This window comes from Rhinoraja longicauda, chromosome 27 (assembly GCF_053455715.1).
Source record: "Rhinoraja longicauda isolate Sanriku21f chromosome 27, sRhiLon1.1, whole genome shotgun sequence".
NCBI lineage: Eukaryota > Metazoa > Chordata > Chondrichthyes > Rajiformes > Arhynchobatidae > Rhinoraja > Rhinoraja longicauda.
Genome location: NC_135979.1, coordinates 17,138,856 through 17,165,754, shown reverse-complemented (window position 1 = coordinate 17,165,754; position 26,899 = coordinate 17,138,856). Strand labels below are relative to the sequence as shown.

General features: G+C 45.7%; 2 protein-coding genes across 5 annotated transcripts; both read left to right on the top strand.

Annotated features, from left to right (window-relative positions):
* Window positions 1-342: 342 nt before the first annotated feature.
* On the top strand, window positions 343-11,954 carry LOC144606666 (hairy/enhancer-of-split related with YRPW motif protein 1-like). The gene is made up of 5 exons (XM_078422967.1): window positions 343-790; window positions 1,630-1,696; window positions 1,779-1,862; window positions 3,650-3,731; window positions 8,057-11,954. The coding sequence occupies exons 1-5, from the start codon at window positions 711-713 to the stop codon at window positions 8,794-8,796; spliced, it is 1,053 nt and encodes a 350-aa protein (XP_078279093.1). The 5' UTR covers window positions 343-710; the 3' UTR covers window positions 8,797-11,954.
* An 11,346-nt stretch (window positions 11,955-23,300) lies between these two features.
* Window positions 23,301-26,665, top strand: ndufs5 (NADH:ubiquinone oxidoreductase subunit S5). 4 transcript variants are annotated; one of them, XM_078422924.1, is made up of 3 exons: window positions 23,301-23,423; window positions 25,589-25,806; window positions 26,351-26,665. In XM_078422924.1, the coding sequence occupies exons 2-3, from the start codon at window positions 25,591-25,593 to the stop codon at window positions 26,453-26,455; spliced, it is 321 nt and encodes a 106-aa protein (XP_078279050.1). In that variant the 5' UTR covers window positions 23,301-23,423; window positions 25,589-25,590; the 3' UTR covers window positions 26,456-26,665. The 4 variants fall into 4 exon arrangements, with proteins under 4 accessions (XP_078279050.1, XP_078279051.1, XP_078279052.1 ...); XM_078422925.1 differs by having other exon boundaries at window positions 23,410-23,479; XM_078422926.1 differs by lacking the exon at window positions 23,301-23,423 and adding an exon at window positions 23,431-23,512.
* Window positions 26,666-26,899: the final 234 nt, after the last annotated feature.

Below are 26,899 nucleotides of genomic sequence, written 5' to 3'. Positions count from 1 at the left end.
AGGGAGAGAGAGGGAGGGAGAGGGAGAGGGAGGGAGAGAGAGGGAGGGAGAGAGAGGGGGAGGGGGAGAGGAGAGGGGGAGGGGGAGGGGAGAGGGGAGAGGGAGAGGGAGAGGGAGGGGGAGGGGGAGAGGGAGAGGGAGGGGGAGGGGGAGAGGGAGAGGGAGAGGGAGAGGGGGAGGGAGGGAGGGAGAGAGGGAGTATCACGGGGAGGGAAGGAGGGAGGGAAGGAGGGAGGGAGGGAAGGAGGGAAGGAGGGGGAGAGGGAGAGAGGGAGGGAGAGGGAAGGAATCTGGGACTAAGCCAGAGAGAGAGACTTGGTCAGAGAGAGAAAAAAAATCAAAGCGACCACATGAGAACGATCAAGCCGCAGGAGAAACCTGGCGGGGGAAGAAAACCAGCGTCTACAAGCGGCCCCGAGGCATCGCCTGAGCAGGGCAGGGACCGGACCTCTCCTGGAGCCGCTGCCGGGCCGAGGAGCGAGAGTTGGGCCACCTCTCCCCCACCCACACCCACACCCCGGCCCCACCCAGCACCCACTACATTGCCCCACACACACTCTCACTCACACAGTTGCCTCCCACTTGCCCCGTCAACATCCTGAAGCCCGAGCGAGGTAGGCGGAGACCTCCACCCCCACACCCACCCGCACCTGTGCCTGGCCGCCCCCTTTAACATTACATGCACACATCTGTTGAAAGACAATAACACAATGAAGCGGCTGTACGACGAGACGTCCTCGGACAGTGATCTGGAGGAGACGATAGACGTTGGGAGAGAGGACTATTACTGGTGAGTAACTTCATATCTGCCATCCTCAGTCTTCAACCCGACACAATCTCTTTCTTCGCCCGCCCGCCAAGAGTGGAATTTACAAAAAGATTTATTTTCGTGCCACATAGACATTCACCATTGGGAGGTTTAAAGTTAGCAAAAACTCCAGCATCGCTTTTGGGTCAAGGCTAGGATGAATAGAAATAGCCACAGAAAGACAGCCTTACCCAGATAGATAACTGCAACAGCTGAATGTCTCCCCGTTTAGTTTTTACCTTGCCCGCAACAAGTCACCGGCTGCTGTTATAGATGTCTGCCTTGTTTCATCATAAATCGCACAAAGCACGGAGCAACTGCTTTAAAAGAATAACAGTGTAATTTCATGTAAAAGCAGAAGATGCTGGAAACACGCAGCTGGTCCGGCAGCATCTGTGGAAAGAGAAACACTGGTAGTGTTTCAGGTCTGAGATCCTTTGTTAGAACTGTCACACATTCTCTGATACCGAAGACTATCCTTTTTCTTCCTTTCCAGTTCTAACAAAGAGTCTAAGAACAGAAGGAAAAAAAATCAGTTTCCCTTTCCACAGAGGCTGCCTGGCCTGCTGATTTTTTTTCTTCAAGATTTCCAGGGTTTGCAGTTGATTTAATTTTTCTTTAGGTATTTTGGTGACAATTTAAAATATTGCATCTTTTGACAGGAGGCGGAGAGTTAATGCATGCTATCATATTTTATGAGGACAATCTTACCCTTGTATCCAGATTGATGTCGTCTGTTTAATGGAAAGTTGCCCCTATTGATGTTGTGCAGCACACATGTAGATGTTAACAAAAAATGAATGTTTAATTTTTATTTTCAGCCCTGTGACTCGATCAAGTTCACCAACAACAACTTCCCACATGTTGGCACGAAAGAAGAGGCGTGGAGTAAGTGGGAGATTATATTTACTTAATGGCAAAATGCGTGTTAAATGTAATTTAAATCCATACTTAAATATGTTTCTTACAGATTATTGAAAAAAGAAGGCGGGACAGGATTAATAACAGTTTATGTGAACTGCGGCGTTTGATCCCAACAGCTTTTGAAAAGCAGGTAATTAATGACATTACTGAAGAAATGTGATCTTTGAAATCTAACCTCCATTTTTTAATCCATGGGCAAAATATTCAGATTTGCATGTGCATTAAAGCACTACGTCAATTGGAATGGTAACTCTGTGTTTTTCCTCATATAGATATGAGAATTAAAGGGGCTTCATAACATATACAGGATGATAAATCACATTCGGCTAAGGTGCAGAACAATTTTCATTTGAAATTCTCTCTGCTACAAAAGAGGGTAACAACAGACTTTAGGCTCAATGAGAATATTTTTTAAAACAACACATCACTCCGTCAATGTCAATATGTACTTCAATACAAAATCAGGCCTCATTTCAATATAGTCTCCAGGAGGGGTTGTGTTGTAATGTTTGTATTCCCGTAATTCTGTCTTGATGTTCCAGTAATGAAAACTGTCCAGTGGCACCACAATTGTTTGGTCCATGTTTCTACCAATACCAAGTGAACTTTCCAAAGTTTCATATTTAGACGTGTCCTGATCACTATAAAGAGCAGCCTGGATAGCTGCCCTTTTACAGACAATGAAGTTTCATTGTTGCACAATTCTGGACATGCTTTTAAACGGACCCATGCAATGTTTTCTTCTGACCGCAGGGTAGTGCAGAATTAGAGGTAGAGCTTACCACTGCCATTTCACAACACTCGGAGTACTCATGGGACACTTCACAACTTATCCTCATGTCTGCTGTTAGACTGAACCCTTTAGTATAACTCATCATGAATATTCTGATGACAGACACAAAATGCAGGAGTAACTCAGCGGGTCTGGTAGCATCTCTGGAGAAAAAGAATAGGTGACGTTTTGGGTCGGAACCCTTCCTCAGAGTGATAACGGAACCTTTCTTTCAGTCTGAAGGAAGGTTCCGGCCCAAAACATCACCTATTCTTTTTCTCCAGAGATGGAGTCTCACCTGCTAAGTTACTCTAGAATTTTGTGTCTATCTTCAGTATAAACCGGCATCTGCAGTTCCTTCCCACACATGAATATTCTGTCTTTGTTTTATGGCTTTTAGTTTGTCATAAGTACTTGTGGCATACCATCATTATAAATCAGTTTCTCTTTCAACAGATGCTGTCTAACCTGCTTAGCTTTTCCAGCATTTTCTGTTTTATTTCAGATTTCAGATTTCCAGCATTTGCAGTTTAAAAAAAAAATTCAAATACAACTGGTAACTTTGCTGATCTACTCATTCACTTTCCGTTTGAGAAGCCAGTGGAACACATCTTCATCTTTGTTGCATCAATCCATAAATCTTGCAGTTTACAGATGGATTTTGAAAGCGTTAGCAGTCTTTCATGTGCTTATGTAAGCCAGCTGTCAACAACATCAAGCTCAAAGGACAAAGTTCCTTATGTTAAGATCAGCCCGTGGTTTCATTGTCATAGTCTTCATTTCTTTAAGTCCGCTCTACCAAAATATTCTTGCAGATTCCTCCTTGGTTTCAACTATTATTTTGAAAAATAACAACATGTATTCACTCTCAGCATATAGTTGGCTGAAATATTGTTTGCAATCAATGGCTGGGTTGAGAATCATTCAGAGAGATATTTCTGTTTTCCATAAGAATTAGAGATGAGACACGAGGAGACTTCAATGTAGAAAGTCACAATTCAATTCTTTATTTAATATTTCAGACATTTACTTCCTGATGAAAATATTGACTCATTCATTTAGCATTCGGTGCAATTGAATCTGTTTCTGATTTACATCTAGCATTTACTATTCATAAATGTAAGTTTCCTGATTCCATTACACAGGGTTCATCAAAGCTGGAAAAAGCAGAGATCCTGCAGATGACTGTGGACCATCTGAAATTACTTCGTTCAACTGGGGGTAAAGGTAATAAAAAATCTGAAATGTATCAGAGCTATTTTATCTGCAATGCTATTACATAAGAAGTTTGATGAGATAATAATATTTGGATGAACTGCATCAAACATCTCAGAGGTTCTTTGTGGTGGGGGAACGGCATGGCTTATTAAATGTTGAAATGTTTCCACTCTGGGAGAACCTCAAACAAGGGAACATAGTTACAAGTTTAGAGGTCAGTCATTTACAATGGAGGAACATAGGGATTTCTCGCAGAGTATGGTGAATCTTTGGAATTTTCCACTTGAAAGTGTTGTGAAGGTTAGATCTTTGGGATATTCAAAGAGGAAGAGGAATTGAGTTGCAAACTTACTCAATTGCAGAAGAGGAGATGGGCTAGATCAGCCATGATCATGCTTGAGAGCATGAGAGGTGGGTAGCCTATTACTATTATCTGCTTTGCAGAGATGATATAATGGTTGAAACTGCTGTTCTCATTAATATGAAAGGTCATTTCATCACTTTGTGCGTATGTCACTTTACCATTGATTTGTGCTACCAATCTGATTTGTGAGATTTCAGGTTCCAGTTTGGGTCCAAGTAGGAATTATCCTTTGAGTACATAAAATGATAATATTGGCGTCTAAGCATTTATAATTATACATGGTTATTCATGGTGCCATGCACTGTGACCTATGTGTCTTTGGCTCTGAAGCCCAAAGACTTCAGCTGGAAGGTTAGAAACTGGGGTTGTTCTCTTTGGAGCAAAGAAGGTTAAAGTGAGATATGATAGAGGTGTACAATCCCGTGACTGGTTTAAACTGTTTAAGTAAAAGAACGCTGTTCCCATTAGCAGATGGTTCAAGAACCAAGAGGCCCATGTTCACAATTTTGGGTGAAACTCATAGGGGGAATAGCAGGGGGAAGAATGTCTTTATTCTTGAAGTAGTTATGTGCTAGAGCACAATGATTATAAGAATGATTGAAACAGAATCAGTCAGGCTATCAGAAAAGGAACTGGATAGCATTTGAGAAGGAATAATTAGATTTTGTATAATACCCTCCTCGAGACATTCATCAACAATTTTATGAAATTGCCTCATTAGCAGGTCCCTTAACCAAAACTTTCAGAGTCCCACAATCTTACTTATGATGTCCGTCCAGGGCACTTTTAGGCCACTTTCTGTTTCTCAGCTATACGCCATCCATCACAACACCATCAAAAAATGTTTGGTTCCCCACTTATGCTTATGACATCCATTTCTATTTAATCAACATTTCTGTGTTTTTTCAGCGTCCCAGGAACAGTACTTGAGCAGAAATATTCCCGACATAGAAATTGAAAGGAAATTGTCTTTAATTTCAGTCCCATTTTCTGTTCCCCATCCACCAAATCCATCCCTCTCTTTCTCTATGATAACTGTCAGAGGTTGAGCCAGGCAGTGCCCATATTTTACCTGAAGATAAACTTCTTAACTAACATCTACATCAGTAAGATAAGACATAGGAGCAGAATTAGGCCATGCAGCCCATTGAGTCGACTCCACTTATGTAAAATCACTGATCACAGATCACTTATTTCCCCCTCTGTCACATCACCTGTCTCCACTGCAGTCTGAGCTAACCTGCTGCCTTTTACCTTTGTCTCTGTTACATCTAAATGTGGTTATTACAATCCACTCCCGGCCAACATATCATGTTCAACTCAAAATTCTACCGCCTTGTGCCCTTGCATGCATCATGTCCTACACATCCACCATCTCTGTATTTGCTGAACCGTATTGTCTCCCAGTTTTCAGAAATAACTCAATTCTCACCTTTATTTTTTCTCCACGTTTCCTCCCCCCTTCTTCCTTCTACCAGCCTCACTAGGCACCAAGATACTTGTGTTCCTCCAGTTTTAGCCCTTTGCATATCCACCATATGAATTACACCTCCGGCTCTTGTGCTTCTAGCTTGTAAAACACAACGTTGTAGAATTCCCTCCTTCACTTCATTGCCACTTTAAAACATTCCTTTAAATCCACTTCACAGATTGCACTTTTGGTCATCTGTCCAAACATTTGGCTCGGTGTCAAATTTTCTTTGACCACACCCCTGTGAAAGATCTTGGGACATTTAACTATATCAATACCATGATATTTGTGGGGCAGGACGATGGCGTAGCGGTAGATTTGCTGCCTTACAGCACCAGAGAACTGGATCCAATCCTGACTTCAGGTGCTATCTGTAATTTGTATGTTCTCCTCATGACTTCATGAGTTTTCTTCAGGAGCTCCAGTTTCCTCCCACATTCCAAAGACGTACAGGTTTTTAGGTTAATTGGCCTCGCGAAAAATTGTATATTGTGCCTTGTGTGTAGTATAGTGCTATTTTACGGGGATCGCCGGTCGGCGTGGACTCGGTGGGCCGTAGGACGTTTTTCCACGCTGTATCTCTAAACTAAACTAAACTAAACTAATACAAAATATTGCCTCACAGGTAGTAGCTCATGGATCAATATAAATAATGTTTAACTTGGAGAATTACATTTTCTCCCAGCATCAGTTAAGCAATTCAGTTAAGCAGAGATCCATTTGAAGTTTATTAATGCATTTAAGGGCATTGGAATGGCTGGAAGACCTGCATTCATTGCCCATCCCCAGTTGGCCTGGAGAATGTGCCAGGGAGCCTGCTTCAGTCCTTCCAGTGAAGGTATGGCATTGTTAAGTAAAACATTTGAGGATTCAGATGTTTAATAATGAAGGAATGCTGATACTTCCAAGTAAGGATTGCAGGACCTGAGAGGGGAACTGATAAGCAGGTGAAGTTCTGGAAGAGTGGTGATTAATGATGAAATATTATTTTGGAAGGGCAGCAAGAACAAGCCAGCGAACTACAGCCTGGTGAGCATGATGTCCATGATGGGAGAATTGTTGGAGCAGATTCTTAAGACAGGATGTATCATAATTTGGAAAAGCACTGGATGATTAGCGCAATTGTATGAATAAGAATGGTTTAGAGGCCTATGGGACAGCTGCAGGCAAATGGGACGATCCCAGTTTAGTTTAGTTTAGTTTAGAGATATAGTGTGGAAACAGACCCTTCAGGCCCACCAAGTCCGCACCAACCAGCGTTCACTCATACACTAGTTCAATCCTACACACTTGGGACAATATACAGAAGCCAATTAACCTACAAACCTGCACGTCTTTGGAATGTGGGAGGAAACCAGGGCACCCAGCGAAAACTCATGTGGTCATAGGCAGAATGTACAAACTCTGTACAGACAGCACCCCCCATAGGGCGGCACGGTGGCGCAGCGGTAGAGTTGCTGCCTTACAGCGAATGCAGCGCCGGAGACTCAGGTTCAATCCTGACTACGGGCGCCATCTGTACGGAGTTTGTACGTTCTCCCCGTGACCTGCGTGGGTTTTCTCCAAGATCTTCGGTTTCCTCCCACACTCCAAAGACGTACAGGTATGTAGGTTAATTGACTGGGTAAATGTAAAAATTGTCCCTAGTGTGTGTAGGATAGTGTTAGTGTGCGGGGATCGCTGGGCGGCGGGGACTCGGTGGGCCGAAGGGCCTGTTTCCGCGCTGTATCTCTAAATCTAAATCTAACAATCTAGTTAAGATCGCACCCAGGTCTCTTGTGCTGTCAGGAGGCCACTCTACCGCTGTGCCACTATGCTGCAGTAAAAGTCCACATTCAGGAATCACCTCCTCTATTTTGATGCATTCAACAAATTTCTGATGCATTGGGAATTCATTGCTTTTAATGTTTTGATGAGTGCATCTGCTGCAATCAATGGCACATTAATCCATGAGCTATATGTAAAGTAGTTAGATGTGTTCAAGGTTTACTAAGCTTACATCGTCTCCCGGTTCAATGCTCAGAACTTCTTTTAAATTCACCCATCAATTCACATTATGATTTCTTTTCTTAATTTGCAACCTCGTTTCTACAGTATTTTCCTAAATTCACCCCTTTTTTTAATAATTGATGAGAATCAATAGTTTTTTTCCCTTTTGATGTCTAATATTGTTTATGGATATTAGAGTCAACACAAATCACAGTAGGTTCAAATATTTGCTTGGTTATTCTTTTATTAATTACCTTTTACAAGGCTCCATAACTTAGGCCCCTGCAAGTTCGTCTTAGTATCAGTGCTGCATTCTTGGATTTATGTTTCATTTATTGATAGGCAGGAACATTCGAAGAAGTGTTATTTTAATTAACTGACTGCACTATTTTAGGATTTATTCATCCAACTTTGCAAAGGCTGGTTTGTTATTAAAATACAAACTAATTGAACATTGAGTAATGTTTGAGTACTTTTCCATCGATGTACCAACTCTAATTATTTTCCTAGCAGGTTATTTTGATCCTCACTTGCTACCCGTGGATTACAGGAGCATGGGATTCAGAGAGTGTCTTGCTGAAGTCGTGAGGTACCTCGGCTCGTTTGAAGAATTTCAAGGCCGTGAAAGTGCTGATCCACTTAAGGATCGTCTCGTGTCTCATCTCAACAACTACATATCTGAGATTGAGCCTTCACCGACGTCCTGGGTCCACCGAGCCTGCGCTTGGCCACATTACCATCTAGCCACTTTGCTACCACCATCGGCAGGTGCGGCACCATTATCATGCAGGGACACTTTTCATAACCCAACCTTCCTTACGGGCTCGGCTCTGGCATACTCCAACTCAGCTCTGAGGGGAATTCCTCTTGACAGAATAGCGTCGACTATGATGCCATCTACTCACTACCATCTCCCGAGCATGGCTTCATCCAGCCTCCTGTCAAACCTTGCATCTCCTATTCACAGAGTCCTGTCCAACATGGCATGCACACTGCCTGGTGTTCCACCCAACCTGAGCTCGACCAACAAAATGTTAACAGGTGCTGTGACATCTCCACACATCACCATACCCTTACTGTCACCTGCTTCTAACTCCAACACCATCCATACAACGGCCACACCCTTGCCGGGGTCTTTAGGAAGCTATCCATCTGTGTCACATTTGCGATTTAATCCCTCTGGACCGACAAACAACCTGGGCACTCGCAAGCCTCCGAGATCTTGGACGGCCGAGATTGGGGCATTCTAAACAGTTTAATTGGGGGAGGGGATGGAATAACGGCATATTTAATAATAATGTAAGAACATATTGAGCCAGAAAATATTCTGTTGGATAAAACCATTCTGTTAACCATTCTATTCCTGACTGAAATAAGAAAGAAAATAACTGAAGTTTAGTATCCATAGGAAAATAACTGCAGATGCTGGTGCAAATCGAAGGTATCACAAAATGCTGCAGTAACTCAGCAGGTCAGGCAGCATCTCAGGATTTATGCATCACAGAGTGCAGAGGTTTCCTTCAGCCTTCTAATCTGAAACACAATTGTTCGTTATCTGACGATGAATTAATATATTTTTCCATAACTTATTCCACCCTTCCTAACAGCATTACTTTAGTTTAGTTTAGTTTGCATTAGAGATACAGTAGGGAAACAGGCCCTTCGGCCTACCGAGTCCGCACCGACCAGCGATCCCCACACATTAACATTGCCCCACACACACTAAGGACAATTTTTACATTAATACCAAGCCATTTAACCTGCAAACCTGTACGTCTTTGGAGTGTGGGAGGAAACCGAAGAACTCGGAGAAAACCCACGTTGTCAAGGGAAGAACGTACAAACTCCGTACAGACAGCACCCATAGTTGGGATCAAACCGGGGTCTCTGGCGCTGTAAGTGCTGTATGGCAGCAACTCCACCGCTGCGTCCATTTGCATTATTTAAAGGAAAAGCAGGTTCTTCGAATATACCTATGTGTTGGAATAAGCAGGACAGTGGATGTGTTCAGTAATAAGTCTTCCGTCAGAGTTCCCTCAGCCTTGATCACATTGTGCAAAGTAACTATTTCGAGTTCATTGTTGGCACGCCTGTTGCTAGTTTGTTTTACAAACCCCTGAATAGGGAGAATTACCTGTGTGATGAATAAGGTTGTCATGTACTCTCATTTTCAGTTCTTACCCGACCTTCTTGTTCTCCACAAATTGCCTTCACCTTTTGACATGGTTGGCCAGACTGTCTCGGCTGAGACCTCCCCACCTTCATACAGTGATGTAGAATTTCATTAATTTCTTAACTGTCCAACCGCAGTGAGAAGATCACAGAAAATGGCTGATTTCAGTGTTGGCTCAGTTATCTTTGGTCTTCCTCAAGGAATTCTCCTTGGCTGCCTCCTGTTTCTCATCAATGTGAAGTCCCTAAGCAGCATTACATAAAACAAAGCATCTAATTGTAAATGAAGCTGAATGCAGCCAGCTCTATTCAGTCTCTTGTGACCCATTCACTGACCCTAAATTGTAAAAGGTATTTGTCATTTTCTCCAACGATTGGCAAAACTGCAGTCATTGGTTTTGTTATCTCATTAAGTCTATCCCATCCCTCTCCCTGGTAACTATGAAAGTGAAGCAGAGTGTTTACTACCTAGTGTCGTATTTGACTCCGACAAGCTTCTAAATATATCTAGGTGCCAATGCTAAGACTCTTATTTCTTTCTCTCTGTAACATCAGCTCACTCTGCCTGCCTCATAAACTGCTAGAAACATCATGCGTGCATTTATTAACTTCAGTTTTAACTGCTCAAATGCACTTGTAGCTAGATTCCCACTACCTACTCATTTTGTTCTTGAAGTTATTCCTAACTTGCATTGTCCCATTCATCAATCACCAACGCGCTCATTGACCTGCATTGATTCCATGTTAAACAATGCTACAGGTTTAATATTTTCATCCCTGCTTTCAAATTCCTCCTCCCAATGTCTGGAATCTCCTCCTACCCCACAATCCTCTGTGATCCTGTGCAACCATGAGTTTGCTCAATCCAACGCTGGCTTCATTAACTTCAGGTGAGGCTTTGAGCGCTGGAATTTCCTTCCTCCTCTCATTTGTTCATTTAATGTGCTGCTTAATTCCTCCTGCTTCAACTGAGCTGTGCATTATCTGCTCTGATATCCCCCTCTATTGCTCTGAGCAAGCCTGTTTAATAATGCTACAATGAAGCACCTTGTCTTAAAGGTGCTATATAAATATACGGTGTTTTAGTGTCATCATTTCCAATTAGGGACTGTTTCTTGCATTAGTGGAGATGATCTGCATTTTGTTTTCATTGACGATTAGTCTATGCTCTTGCATGATGGCTTCAGAGTGCTGAGGGAGACCCGTCTTTGAATGATGATGATGTTTTAGCCATCTACAATGCAATATTTGATCTTATTGCCTAGCAAAAAGTGATAAAACTTGCCCAAGAATAGTAAAAGGAAGTGTGTTGTATGTGTGTTACTTACATTTATTTGTCATCAACTTCAAGTGACTCTTGGTCCTAAATCCCATTGGTTTCCATAGCATTAATGCAGACCAGGGGCTGTGAGACACCTAGTGGAAAAAGTTGGCAGGAATAGTATTTTCTCGTGAATTAATTATATCCAAGTGAAACTGAAGCTTCCTGTAAATTGAGTTCCATTTCTTCTAATAATCAAGGATGTACTTCCTGCAGGCATGTGGTGGAACTGGCCGGATTCGCCGACATCTCAATCACCAGCAAATAACCAATATTTATGCAGCAGTTTCAAGTAAAAGGATAGTGAGCACAAATAAAATCAAGATATTATTAATTGAATTTGGGAGTACGACAGACTGAAAGCTAAGTGGTTGTAGGATGCCTGTGACCTAACATGGTGCTGGATTTTAAGGAGAGATTTTGAAAGGGGTCCATATTGAATTTCCCAATCTGTGGATCAATTAAGAGATATATTCCAAAAAGGGCAACTCACTGCATTTCCTACAACAGATATCCCATTTTACACAGCAGCATATCTGGGAATGAGTTGATTCTATCCAGCTGACCCTTGTTTTCTGAATGGAGGGAACACTGCGAGATCAAGCTTGGCAGCACTATACATGTTTAAAATGACAAAAAATAAATAAAGCCAAAAGATTGGGAAGAAAGGTTTATATAATGGAATTTTAATATAATATAGTTAATGTTATTAAGTGAAGTTCTGTAAAGATTATTGGAAAAGATAAAAAATATTATTGAAATACTGTGCAGCTGATCAGTATGTAATTGCTGAATCAAATGCAATTGATCTCCCATTATGTGGGTAAGCCATAAGAAATTTTATTGTAAATCTGAAATGTTCTATAGCTGCATATTTTCAAAATGTATTGGATTTTCTATGTTAAAAGGTTTCATTATCCACAGACCTAATAAACATGCATTGACTTTAAACATGGAAAGTGTGCAATAGCTTAATTTACTTTTCTCGTGTAATTTTGTCCTTTAGCCTTTAGAGATACAGCGCGGAAACAGGCCCTTCATGCTAAAAACGGTTTGAACCTTGCAGCTTATTGTCCAGCCCTGATGTATCTACATGCTGCTGATATAGGGAAACACCAAAGAACATGTCTGGTTAAACCACCAAGAAATGGATAGAAGACAAAGTGACAAATCACGAACGCACACACAGACACGCATGCCCGCCATGCACATGCAAACCCTCATGAGCATGCTCACATGTGCACCCACATGCACACACAAAACTGGATTAGGAAAAAGAAACAAATGTTTAGCCCATTGCTTACTGTGCTTGAATAACCTGGTTTAATCTAACTCTCCTACTAAATCCCCATGCCATTTTTACCTTTAAGGCCTGTGCTTCAGAAAATGTAACATCTATGTAAAGATGTTTTCCTGCTTTAGCAATCATTTTAAATTTGTCATTGAATTTTACAACATTACTAGACCAAGTAGACCCATTGGGCCCAAACCTCTCCTGCATTGGTACAGCACCCTCTCCTCCCCCCCCCCCCCCCCCCCCATATACAAGACATTGTGCTAATGTCTTGTATACCTTTGCATTATCATGCATATTTTTAGGTGCATCATTTATCTCCCTCCTGTACTTATCATCGTTATCCGTAATTCATCCAGCAATGGTGGTGTCGTCAGCAAATTTAAAGATGGAGTTGGCACTGTGTCCGGCTGCACAGTCTTAGGAATAGAGTGAGTAGAGCAGGGAGCTAAGCACACAACCTTGAGGTGCTCCTGTGCTGATGGTTATCGAGGAGGAAGTGTTGTTGCCAATTTGTGCCGATTGTGCTCTGTTGAAGGAGTCCAAGATCCAGCTGCAATGGGATGCACAGAGGCCCAATTCCCTGAGCTTTTTACAGGATCATGATGTTGAACGCTGAACTGTAGTCTATGAACAACAGTAGGTAACTAATATTTTGAAGGTAGACACAAAATTCTGGAGTAACTCAGCGGGTCAGGCAGCATCTCAGGAGAGAAGGAATGGGTGACGTTGGTTTAAACCAGCATCTGCAGTTCCTTCGTACGCGCGGTGAAATAAGATCAATTGTGAATCGAGAAGATACATTATTTCATAATCGAGACTGAAAACTGAGTAAAATGCAAATATATTCTGCCTGTTCACCTCATAATCTCTCCACAGGAGAGAACCATGAACTTTGCCCCTTGCACTTGTTGAATTAGTATTGACACAAACCTTTTGGCTTGTTTCTAAATCCAAAAATAACCGTCTAAAATGTTGGATTTCAATGCATGGGAAAGAGTATTTTTCATAATTTTCTTCTTTGTTCATAACCAGACTACATTTGTGTTCCTATTCTCCTTGTTGATTCTGGCTCCAGGAATCTGAGACATGATTATTGAGGAATCTACCTAGTCAGCATTCTGTGGCATGTGTCTCATTCATATTGACTGCCCCCTCCTGGTTGTACCTCCATAGCCACTTTGAGGCATCCTCTAATAAATTGAAGTTGCCTCGTGAAAAGAGATGCAAACAGGGCGGCACAGTGGCACAGCAGCAGACTTGCTGCCTTGCAGCGCCAGGCACCCGGTTTCGATCCTGACTATGGGCACTTGTCTGTATGCAGTTTGTACGTTCTACCCGTGAAGTGAAATGGAAGTTTATAGGTTAATTGGCTTGGTATAATTGTAAATTGTCCCAAGTGTGTGTAGGTTTGTCTTAATGTGCGGGGATCACTGGTCGGCGCGGACTCAGTGAGCCAAAGGGCCTGTTTCCGCACTGTATCTCTAAACTTAACTAAAATTAAAAATTTTAAAATTTGATCACCTGGTCTGCAATGGGTTTGTAACTGTGAACTGTGACAGCCCCAGTTTTGGCTCATTATGCCCTAATACGTATTGCCAATGAGCAATTTCACTATATTTTAAAGTATGCTCCTTAACCTATTATTCTCCATCTTGGCAAGAAAACATGAAATGTAAACTTTAGATCTTGGTTGAGATCATATAATTTTTGGGGAATGATGAATATGCACCCACTTTCTGTCTCTATTGCTTCTCATGCTTTGTGCTATTAAAATAAAAATTATTGCCAACACCAAGCCTACGGACTCTTCATGTTGTGAAAGATTTGCCGTTGGTTTGGTGCCATCCAGTTCTATTGTTGGTTTGATTATTACACATTTCCACATAAAGCCCACAGAGCATAATTCACTGCGTGCTCATCACTTCTAACTGAAATACTCTTCCCAGAATTTTATCAGCATCCATAACACAGATCCTCACCATAGAACATTCAGTACACAGCTATTAACCACCTCCCTGTGGGCAGTTACTGTGGGCCTGGGCAGGAGTTTGTTCAACCATTGTGTATTTTGGTTTGCAATCTCACATTTCACCAAAACTTAGGAAATAGTTTTAATTTGCAGCGGTAGAGTTTTTATGTGCAGCGGTAGAGTCGCTGACTTACAGCGCCAGGGACCCAGGTTTGATCCTGACTATGGGTGTTGCCTATGCGGAGTTTGTATGTTCTCCCCATGACCTGTGTGGGTTTTCTCCAGGGTCTCTGGTTTCTTCCCACACAAAGACATACAGGTTTGTAGGTTAATTGGCTTGGTATATTTGTAAATTGTCCCTAGTGTGTGTACACTAGTGTCCCTAGTGTTAATGTGCGGGGATCGCTGGCCGGCTCGGACTCGATGGGCCAAAGGGCCTGTTTCCGTGCTGTACCTCGAAACTAAAAAACTCAATTTTTCAAAAGGACAAATTAGGGGCCCATTGGACATCATACGTCAATGACAGGATATAAATTACAGTTTCAAATGCAAACATTCGGTTGGTTTTATAAATTAAAATAGAAACGAGAATCTGATGAAAAATAACATTACAGTAAGATCACTCCCACAATGACCACTTTATATCAACATTTCAATTGATCAAAATCTGGCTCCATTTCCTTGCTGACAGCCCGAGCCCTGGATGTTTGAGGGGGGGTTTGGAAATCTCGCAAGCATTTGTAGTGTCACATCATCAGTAAAAAATGCTACATGGAAACAATGTGTGGGAATGACCTGTTGGGGTGACGTATGATTGTGACACATGGCCACAGGGGAACAGAATGCAGCCTCGCAGATGGCAGGAAGGATTTGTTAATCCACAACATGACTGTTCCTATAGCCTAAGACAGACACAAAATGCTGGAGTAACTCAGGCAGCATCTCTGGAGTGACGTTTCGGGTCGAGACCCTACTTCAGACTAAAGTCAGGGGAAAGGGAAACAAGAGGTATAGACAGATGTAGAGAGATATACAACAAATGAATGAAAGGTATGCAAAAAAGTAATGATGATAAAGGAAACAGGCCATTAGCTGTTTGCTTTTCCAGTTTCAGACAGAAACATGACATTGTGCCTGAGAGATAGCATGAGGAGAAAGGGGAGGCTGGAGGAGAGAATGTTTTTATGAATTGAAGCTGAAAGATTCTCTACGGTTTCAGTAAAGCCTTCTGAAATTGATTCTTTAAATTGACTGAAAGATACAGCATGGAAATAGGCCCTTCAGCCCACTGAGTCCATGCCGACCATCAATCATTATTCACATTAATTCGATATTATCCCACTTTCACATTAATGCCTCACATATTAGGGGCAATTTACAGAGACCAATTAACCTGCACACACACAGGCCTTTGGGAAGTGGGAGGAAAACAGAGCACCCAGAGAAACCCACATGGTCATGGAGAAAATGTGCAAACTCCAAATGGACAGTACTGTACCTGAGGTCAGGATCGAACCAGGTCTCTGGCATGGTGAGACAGCAGCTCTACCAGCTGCGCCACTGTGCCACCACAGCACGGGAGCCGGTCTCTTCATGGTATTGACTCCTTCTCATTTTCACTGCAGTGGGGGCGTGGCTGCGTTCAGCAGCTGCGGCTCACCGGCAGTCTCTCTGTCTTTTTTTTTGTTTTTGTCTTTGTTATCGTTTAAATGTTTCTTTTGATTTATTTTTAACTCTGTATATGTGGGGGGGGGGGGGGGGGTTGGGGGAAACCTTTTTTTCTAATCTCCTCCTCAACGGAGATGCGACCTTTACCGTGTTCTGTCTCCGTTCGCGCTACGGCCTAACACTGTGGAGTCGGCGGCCTCCAGCTGGGATCGACCTTGAAGACTCCGGTCGCAGGGCCTGGACTTACCATCTCGGAGGCTTCGGCCGTGGGCCCTGCAGACTGCAACATCGGGAGTTCGCAGGTCCCTGGCTGGTGACCGGCTTTCGGGAGCTCCAGCCGTAGCAGCTTCGACCGCCCCGAAGCGCGAGGTTTGATTGACCCGCTCGCAGGACCTTCATCGCCCTGCGTGGCCTGGCCACGGCACTTTCCAACGCCCGGTGGAGGCTCAGGACTTTCATCGGCCTGCTCGGCTCGGCCCTGGGACTTTCCATCGCCCGGTGGGGGCTTCAAAAGTCGGGAGCCTCGATCGCCTCGTGGCACCACGGGAGAAGAATGAGGAGGAGATAAGACTTTTCTTTGCCTTCCATCACAGTGAGGGTGTGCCTGGAGCAATCACTGTGATGGCTGTTTGTGTTAAAAATTGTAATTGTGTGTCTTGTGTTCTTTATTGTCTACTGCCGGACCCTGACGTGAGAGGACGCTGGCGCTGTTTGTTCGCCACTTCTCCGTCAGGATAGTTCGTTTGTTTGTTTTTATGTCTTGACTGTTTTTGTAAAGCGTCTTTGAGCATTTGGAAAAGCGCTATATAAAATAAATGTTTATTATTATCCAAAGTAAAATATACAATTCTGACAATGTTAACGCTGCACCTTAGAAGTATTTTACAAAATTTATTTAACTTCCTTTTACAGTCTCCTTGCCCCTCTGTTTTTTTCAGCCCACTATTTTTGATTCTTACCTACTGCATCAGAAATAGATAACTTGATAGCGATGAAGTTTCACCTACTTTCGGTGAGACTCTTACAGCGTAAGTCAGACCTAGAGTTTGGTTCCTACTCTCTCTCAGGAACCGGTCACTGCCTTATGTGGATAACACGGGCACAACTTACAGGAGTGCAGCCCCAACTTGCAACGTTTGGATTGCCTCTGCCTCCTTCCTCAAACTGGGAGCAGCACGATGGTGCAGCTGGTAGAGCTACTACCTCACAGCACCAGAGTCCCAGGTTCAATCCAGACTTTTTGGGTGCTGTCCGTGTGGAGTTTGCACGTGCTCCCTGTGAAAACTGTGACCATCAGGTTTAGGAACAACTTCTTCCAAACAACCATCACGCTCTTGAACACGACAAACACCATCTAAACTACAAACTATCTTGGTCGCATTATGGAATTTGGGTTTTTGTTTTTGCACTTATATTGTTTCATTATTTCATTGATTTTTTTGTTGTTTAATGTGTTATCTATGAGTACTGTGTTTACAGACCTGTTATGCTGCTGCAAGTTAGAATTTAATTGTTCCACTTTCAGTACATATAACACTCTTTATATTTGCCACTCTCTAAGTATTAAACACTCTAAAGATCAATATGGGGGAATAGAGGGACATGGATTTTTTTGCAGGCAGATAAGAGTTGGTCTTAGCCTCGTGTCCAGTGCAAACATTGTGGGCTTAGGGCCTGTTGTTGAGCTGCAGGAAGGAACTGCAAATGCTGGTTTACACCAAAGATAGACACAAAATGCTGGAGTAACTCAGTGGGACAGGCAGCATCTCTGGAGAGAAGGAATGAGTAAGAAGGAACTGCAGATGCTGGTTTAAACTAAAGATAGACACAAAAAGCTGGAGTAAGCAGGAAAGGCAGCATCTCTGGAGAGAAGGAAATGGTGACGATTCGGGAGTCGGGAATGAGTGACGTTTCGGGTCCAGACCCTTCTTCAGACTGAGTCAGGAGAGAAGGAGTCTGGACTCTAGAGGTATGAAAGGGTAAAGTATGAAAACGACAGATCAAAGCAAACAATTATAAGAAATGTCAGATGAGGGAAAGGTGACAAGGGGGCATACGATCAGCAAAATTGTTCTTCCCCCACCCTAGTCCTCCGATTAGTTTCACAGTCCTTCTGATTAATTGTAATGATTGTATTGTAGCGACCATAGAGAATGGTCCAGGTCGTCGAACCCTCGGATTGGCCAGCGAGGTCACGTGTGAACGCGACCATGGGGATTGGTCCAGGGAGCGACATCGCTGATTGGCCAGCGTGGTCATGTGCGCTTTTGGCGCCCGAAATGTTCAGTTCGGCGAAGTCTTCGAAGAAGACAGTAAGTTTTTGATGGTTGTCCTTTACCTTGTTGTTTAACTCTGTATTCGAATATTGCGGCTGCAATAAACTTCTTCTACAACCAACAAGTTTTCGGACTCGCCATATTGGTGACCCCGACGTGATCTGGACGATCACCGACTATGCAGGAACACGACGCCTCGTTGTTGATTGCCGCGCCGGGCACACCGGAGTTAAGCGCGGTAAGCGTTCACCTTCCGTTGTTTTGGACGCATTCACCGCAATCTTGGTTTATCCACACCGAAGCTCAATTTCATATAAAGAAGATATCGGACGACTCCACGATGTATTACTACCTCGTCAGCGCTCTATCGTCGGAGACGACCACGCGCGTGATGCGGTTCATCGTTAATCCACCTGCGGAAAACAAGTACGAGGCCATGAAGAAAGTGTTACTGCGAACCTTCGGGTTTAATAGGCATGATTGCGCTGCAAGGCTTCTGCACCTACCGGATCTTGGAGATCGACGGCCTTCAGTTCTCATGTCCGAAATGATGATGCTAGCCGGTGAGCATACGGATTGCCTTATGTTCGAACAGGCATTCCGAGAGAAGCTTCCTGAGGATGTCCGACTGCTGCTCACGGATTGTTCTTTTAAGGACCCCGAAGCATATGCAGCGAAAGCGGACGCGCTCATAGCGGCTAAAAACAAGGCAAGCGGTTCGATCAACAAGGTCTCGACATCAGTGACCACGACACAGCGACATCAAGATGGCGCTGCGTCTCCCGCCAATTCTCCGAAAGCCCGCCAAAAAGATCCGCACAAGCGCGGCTGGTGCTATTATCACCTACGATGGGGTAGCGAATCCCGCAACTGCCGCTCACCTTGTACCTTCGCGGGAAATGCCTCGGCCGATCGTACATAGGGGCAGTTACGATTGGCCAGAACCGACGCCTCTACGTCCATGATCGATTCACGGACACAGAATTTTTGGTGGACACGGGAGCCATCGTCAGTATAGTGCCACCGACCGACCTCGAAACCAGAACGGGTAAGACAGGTCCCACCCTCATCGCGGTTAATGGCAGCCCCATTCGCACTTTCGGTATACGGAAGATGTCCCTTGTGTTAGGCCTCCGCACGTACGAATGGCCATTCATCATAGCCGACGTCAGACAAGCGATCCTGGGCGCAGATTTTCTCTGGGCTTTTTCACTGGTCCCTGATGTCCACGGTAACGACCTCCGACCCTCCGCCGGAGAGGAGCCCGTCGCTCCGACAATCGCCTCCCCGCCCAGCCCTACTGTCTAGGCCGTCGTCGCGGCCCCTGACTCGTATGCTGAGATCCTGGCGGAGTTTCCAGAGCTGCTCATTCAACGTTTTGACACGCCTTCGGCCAAGCACGGCGTGGTCCATCACATCCGTACCGAAGGCCCTCCCGTTTTCGCTCGGGCCAGGAGACTACCGCCAGACAAACTGGTGGTGGCACGGGCGGAATTTAGGAAGATGGAGGAAATGGGAATTGTCCGTCAGTCTGACAGCCCGTAGGCCTCGCCGTTACATATGGTCTCCAAGGCATCTGGGGGGTGGAGACCATGTGGCGATTATCGGCGTCTCAATGCTGTCACCACGGCTGATCGCTACCCCATACCGCACCTACAGGACTTTTCGTCTGGGCTGGAAGGAGCGGTGGTGTTCTCCAAAATCGATTTGGTGCGAGGATACCACCAGATTCCGGTGCGACCGGAGGACATACAGAAAACTGCAACGATTACTCCGTTCGGGTTGTTTGAATGGTTGCGTATGCCTTTCGGTTTAAAGAACGCGGCACAGGCTTTCCAACGACTGATGGACCGTGTGGGCCGGGGTTTACCCTTTTTGTTTATTTATTTAGACGACATCCTGGTCGCTAGCCCCTCAGTGCAGGAACACCAGGTCCACTTGCGGACCGTGTTCCAGCGGCTCCAAGACCACGGGCTCATTATCCAACCCTCCAAGTGTCAATTCGGCCTCCCTGCTCTTGATTTTCTAGGGCACAGAATTACCCCTGCCGGCGCCTCCCCTTTGCCCGAGAAGGTGGAGGCTATCCGGGCATTTCCCAGGCCCACCACAGTAAAAGGGCTACAGGAGTTCGTAGGCATGGTTAATTTCTACCATCGGTTCGTTCCGGCAGCTGCGCGAGTCATGCGCCCGCTTTTCCAATGCCTTGCAGGGAATCCGGTAGAGTTGATATGGTCCCCGGCCGCAGAGTCGGCTTTTACAGCAGCTAAGGCAGCCTTGGCAGACGCCACCATGTTGGTCCACCAGAGCCCCTCCGCCCCCACGGCCCTGACGGTTGACGCCTCTGACGTGGCGGTGGGCGGGGCTCTGGAGCAGCAGGTCGGTGGCCGTTGGCAGCCTTTGGCGTTTTTCAGCCGGCAACTAAATTCGGCTGAGCTGAAGTATAGCGCATTTGACCGAGAGCTTCTGGCCCTCTATTTAGCTGTTCGTCATTTCAGGTACTTCCTTGAGGGCTGCCCATTTGTGGCCTTTACGGACCACAAACCATTAACATTTGCATTTTTTAAATTGTCTGACCCATGGTCGGCCCGCCAGCAGCGGCACCTGACTGCTATCTCCGAATTTACCACCGATGTCCGTCATGTCGCGGGTAAGCTTAATGCTGTTGCTGACGCCCTGTCTAGACCTGCTTTTTCCCCTATTTCGGCGGTGGACTGCGAGGTGGATCCCCAGGAGCTTGCGGAGGCACAGCTTCTAGCGGATACCACTTCGGCATACCAGTCCACCACTTCGGGATTGAAGTTGGCTCAGGTAGCTTGTGGGTCGGAAGGCACAAAAGTCTGGTGCGATGTTTCTCTTCCCCGTCCCAGGCCGGTAGTACCGCCCTCCCTTCAGCGCCGGGTTTTCGATGCCATTCATGGGCTGGCGCACCCGTCCATCCGCTCCACCTCTGCTTTGGTAGCAGCTCGGTTTGTCTGGCATGGCCAACGGAAACAGGTAGCGGGTTGGGCGCGTTCCTGCGTTCCCTGTCAGACCGCTAAAGTCCAGCGCCATGTCCAGCCCCCCGTACAGGATTTCGAGGTCCCAGCAGTTCGTTTTTTCCACATCCACGTGGATTTGGTCGGGCCTTTGCCTTCCTCCCGGGGCTACACCCACCTCCTCACGGTGGTGGATCGGTTCACCCGGTGGCCAGAGGCTTTCCCATTGTCTGATATTTCGTCAGCGTCTTGTGCTAGGACTTTGGCCCTTCATTGGGTAGCTCGTTTCGGGGTCCCGGCAGTTATTACCACTGACAGGGGGCCACAGTTCACTTCGTCCCTCTGGGCCGCGCTCGCAGAACTGTACGGTTCCAAGTTACAACCCACTACTGCATATCACCCCCAGGCAAATGGACTCGTAGAAAGGTTCCACCGTCAACTTAAGGCGTCCCTCAGTGCAAGGCTTGAAGGCCCGGACTGGGTAGACCAGCTCCCCTGGGTTCTTTTGGGCATCCGGACTGCTCCTAAGCTAGATCTCGGTGCGTCGTCCGCGGAGCTAGTATATGGCTCGACACTTCGAGTACCCGGAGATTTGTTTCCGGACCCTTCAGACCAGCTGCCTACAGTCCCATCAGTGTTAGCATCTCTCCGGGAACGGGTGGGCTCCCTGGCTCCAGTTCCGACTTCACGTCATGGGTGTCCCATGGTACATAAACCGCCTTCCCTGAAGGACTGTGAGTTTGTTTTTCTGCGAAAAGATTCCCATCGCGCCCCGTTGCAGAGGGTCTATCAAGGGCCGTTCCGGGTTTTGCGTAAGGGAACGGCTACCTTCACCTTAGACATGTGCGGCAAGAGTGAGCTCGTCTCGGTGTCCCGGCTCAAACCTGCACATTTGGATCCGGATCAACCAGTCCTGGTCGGTCAAACCCCTAGGAGAGGCCGACCTCCGTTAGTTCCGCTCAGTCCAGGACCCCCCGTTCCGGCAGTTCCTCCAGGACCCCCCGTTCCGGCAGTTCCTCCAAGTCCGGAACCCCCGGCTCCTGTGGTTCAGGCTGTCCCTCTCCGTACTCGTTATGGTCGTGAAATCCGGCTCCCTGCTAGGTTCCGCACCTCGGGTTCTGGGGGGGGTCATGTAGCGACCATAGAGAATGGTCCAGGTCGTCGAACCCTCGGATTGGCCAGCGAGGTCACGTGTGAACGCGACCATGGGGATTGGTCCAGGGAGCGACATCGCTGATTGGCCAGCGTGGTCATGTGCGCTTTTGGCGCCCGAAATGTTCAGTTCGGCGAAGTCTTCGAAGAAGACAGTAAGTTTTTGATGGTTGTCCTTTACCTTGTTGTTTAACTCTGTATTCGAATATTGCGGCTGCAATAAACTTCTTCTACAACCAACAAGTTTTCGGACTCGCCATAGTATGCCTCCTTGTCACCTTTCCCTCAGCTGACAATGATCAGTCTACATTTCTTTAACACTTTGATCTTTCACAACTTTCGTTTTCACAACTAACCCTTCGATATCTCTATGACTCAAGGTTTTTATGACTCATTCACAAAATGCTGGAGTAACTCAGCAGGTCAAGCAGCATCTCGGGAGAGAAGGAATGGGTGACGTTTCAGGTCGAGACCCTTCTTCTGACTGGGTCTCAACCTGAAACGTCACCCATTCCTTCTCTCCTGAGATGCTGCCTGACCTGCTGAGTTACTCCAGCATTTTGTGAATAAATCGATTTGTACCAGCATCTGCAGTTATTTTCTTATACATCTATGACTCCCTCCCTCTCCCCTGACTCTCAGTCTGAAGAAGGGTCTCGACCCAAAATCTCACTCATTCCTTCTCTCTAGAGATGCTGCTGCACCGCATTTTGTGTCCATGTTGCTATGCTGCGCTGTTCTGTGCTCGATGTGGCAGATGCCCTATGGGACAGTACCGCGCTGCGCCACTAGGGGGCGGCACCAGGGGGGGGCAGCACCGCGTTGCTGCACCATGAGGCGGCACCAGGGGGAAAACCGCGTTGCTGCACCAGGAGGCGGCACCAGGGGGGAGCAGCACCGCGTTGCTGCACCAGGAGGCGGCACCAGGGGGCAACAGAGACGGCGGCGGCGGCGGCGGCGGCGGCGGCGGCGGCGGATGAAAGACGCAAAGTCGGCGTCCGTTTTACGACCGGCCGGAAAGCGAGGCTGCGCCTGGAAGGGCAGAAGGTGAGAGGCGGCGGCGACGCTGATGCTGACGCTGATCGGTGTTCTGAGTGTCTGAGGTCGGGGAAGGGATATCGGCGTGGACGGGCCGGGTACTCCCGTTGTTGAGGCAGTCCGGACACCGCAGGGGGAGGGAGGGTAATGTAGGTGGAGTTGGGGGGGGGGGTGGGGAATGGAGAGGAATGTTGTGGGGGGGAGAGGAGGGGGGGAGGAGGTGGTGGTGCAGGTTGCAGGGTGGGGGTTGATGGAGGACAGTCAGGGGGAGGAATTACAGGATGCATTGCAACTGTGGAGGAATCTGAGCTTGGTGAAGAGAGATGCATATAAAGGGCCCAGCCAGGTGAAGCTGTGTTAGTAAGTGCAGGTCATTTCCCCCCCCCCCCCCCCCTCTGGATGTAGAGGGCATTGTGGAATGATGGTAGAAAGGTGGTGATGCTGAGGTGAGAAAGTCAGCAAAATATTGAATGGTGAACTGGGTGAGGGGCTGGATAATCTACATGTTCTGTTATATATGATCATTTCTGTATGCTGAAGGATGTTGAAAGACTGGAGCAACTCTAGGCTTGTATACACTGGAATTTAGAAGGATGAGAGGGGATCTTATTGTAACATATAGGATTATTAAGGGATTGGACATGCTAGAGGCAGGAAACAGGTTCTCAATGTTGGGGGAGTCCCAAACCAGGGGCCACAGTTTAAGAATAAGGGGTGGGCCATTTAGAACGGAGATGAGGAAAAACTTTTTCACGCAGAGAGTTGTAAATCTGTGGAATTCTCTGCCTCAGAAGGCAGTGAAGGCCAATCCTCTGGATGCTTTCAAGAGAGAGTTAGATAGAGCTCTTAATGATAGCGGAGTCAGGGGGTATGGGGAGAGGGCAGGAACGGGGTACTGATTGTGAATGATCAGCCATGATCACATTGAATGGCGGTGCTGGCTCGAAGGGCCGAATTGCCTACTCCTGCACCTATTGTCTATTGTCTAAGTGTATAAATGTCATTTTAATCTTTTCATCAGTAATTATGACTGTGCCCTTGCTAATCAGCCAGTGTAATGTCTTTTGACCTTTGTGTCCTTAACAGTGAAATGGAATCCTTTTAGGAAGTATAGACCATCTAATGGAAACAACGAGTAGTCAGTAAAACCTGAGCTGGGGATCAAGTGTATTAGAACTTGTTTATGATTGTCTTGTGTACCAAAAATACAGTGAAATGCTGTCTATTCAGATCACACGATGCCTGAGTACAATCAGGTCATACAAAAGTACAGGTAGGGCAAAATATAGGGCAGTACAGTAGGTAGGGCAAGATTGCAGAATATAGTGTTACACTACAGAAAAAGTGCAAATCAAAAAAGTGCAAGGGCCCCAATGAGGTTGGTTAAAGATCTTGTCTACACCCTTAGTTTATGAGAGGACCATTCGGTAATCTGATAACTGCAGGGAAGAGGCTGTTCCTGAATTTGGTGGGACATGCTTTCAGGTCTTTGTATCTTCTGCCTGACAGGAGAGGGAGGACGAGGGAATGGTCCTTGACTTCATTGACTGCATTCCCAAGACAATGGAAGTGATGATGGGAGGCGAGAGGGGGGGATTTATGTGACGGACTGGGCTACATCCACAACGCTCGGCAATTTCTTGTGGTTTCTCAGTCTGCATTATTTTTCAGCTATGATTTTGTGCAAAACCATTGAATTCCAAACACATTTGAATCAGTCCTTTCTGTTTTTGAAAAAGTCAAACCATAATTTTATTCAGCCAAGTAGACAAACCAAGTTGTAATGCATCCCAATAGAATTTTTTCTACAATTAATCCACAGAAGTTGGTAAGAGTTGTTGGAGACATGCTGAACTTCCTTATGCTTCTAAGGAAGTAGAGGGTTTGATGTGCTTTCTTGACTAGCTTCAGTGTAGTTCCATTGATCAGCCACGTAAAAACTCTGATTACAGGAACAGGTCAGAGATCGGATGCTCTGGTTTTCTCCCACGTTCCAAAGAGTTACAGGTTTGCAGGCTAATTGGCTCCTGTAAATTGTCCCTAGTGTGTAGGATAGTGTTAGTGTACAGGGTGATTGCTGGTCGGTATAGACTCTGAGCTGATGGGCCATGCTGTATCTCTAAATTCTAAAATAAAGTCTAAAGTTCCTGTGTGAACACTTCCCTATCCCACAGCCATGCCATTCATTGACCTCCAGGAAAAGCTGGGCATCAATATCGACAAATGGATGCTGATCCAAAGTGGTAAACAGCCCTGGAGACGGGCAGCCCGTTGCCATGTATTTGAAAAGGAGTGGATTGAATGTGCGCATGGAATTGGAAAGACCAGAGCCAAAAAGGAGTGTAAACTGGAGCTGGAGGATTTCAATGAATGTCTCCACCGAGACAAATTGGTGAGTCGGCAGGTCTTGAGAGTAGAAATGATATGTTGTGTTGTCACAGGCACTTAAAAAAGGTTCAGCTGTGACATGTTCAATGCTCAGTCGAACCATACAATTTTAAATTTATCATCTCAAAACTTGATTGAATTTTAAATCGTCGATGCAAGAAACTGCAGACGCTGGTTTACAAAAAAGAGACTAACTGCTGGAGTAACTCAGCGGGTCAGGCAGCATCTCTGAAGAATGTGGATAGGTGATGTTTTGGGTCAGATCCTGACCCGAAACGTCACCTACCTATGCTCTCCAGGGATGCTACCTGACCCGCTGAGTTACTCCAGCACTCTGTGTCTCTTGAATTTTAAATTGTTCACTGGCGCTGCTTACATTTGTAGTGTGAATATTACACCAATTTTGGTTGTGCAGGTTATCTGGTTACATCGCCAAAATGATAAATATGCTGTCGATGGTCTTATGTTTTCCAATTACCCCGATGGACAGATCTCTGTGGCTTCGAGTGTCCTGCTAACATTGGTGGTTTGTGTTTTCTTGCCCACAGCACAAACGGCTGATTGACATCAAAACACAAAGAGAAAAGCTGGTAAACGAAGGAAAATACACTCTTCCAGACCACCACATTGGCAAAGATGAGCAACGCCCGTAGCTATGGCCCTCCTCGTCATTACATGGGGACAGCATCAGAAAATCCTCCCAACAGTTCTACAAACTGGAACATCAGTTAGTCTTTGCTAAAACTTATCAAGTGACAGTGTACAACTTGTGTATGGGGTTGAACTGAGTTGTTTACGGGTGGCTATTCGCAGGCAATAATTGTGCAATTTATCAGCAAAGATAATTAAATCTAATTATAATATTGCTTGTTACCTTTTTTGTCATCTGTGGTGAGCGATTCTGTGATTCCAGTCACTGTGTCAGTTCTGGCTCGGTTGATAGCACGCCTGCCATTGTGAAACAGTCCTGAGTCAACTCCCAGTACAGAGATTTGTGCGCAAAAAACTAGACTGATGTTTCAGTGCAGAACTGAAGACATACTGCACTGTTGACGGTTCACTTCTGGGGGAAGCATGAAGCCATGGGTGGGAGGTTC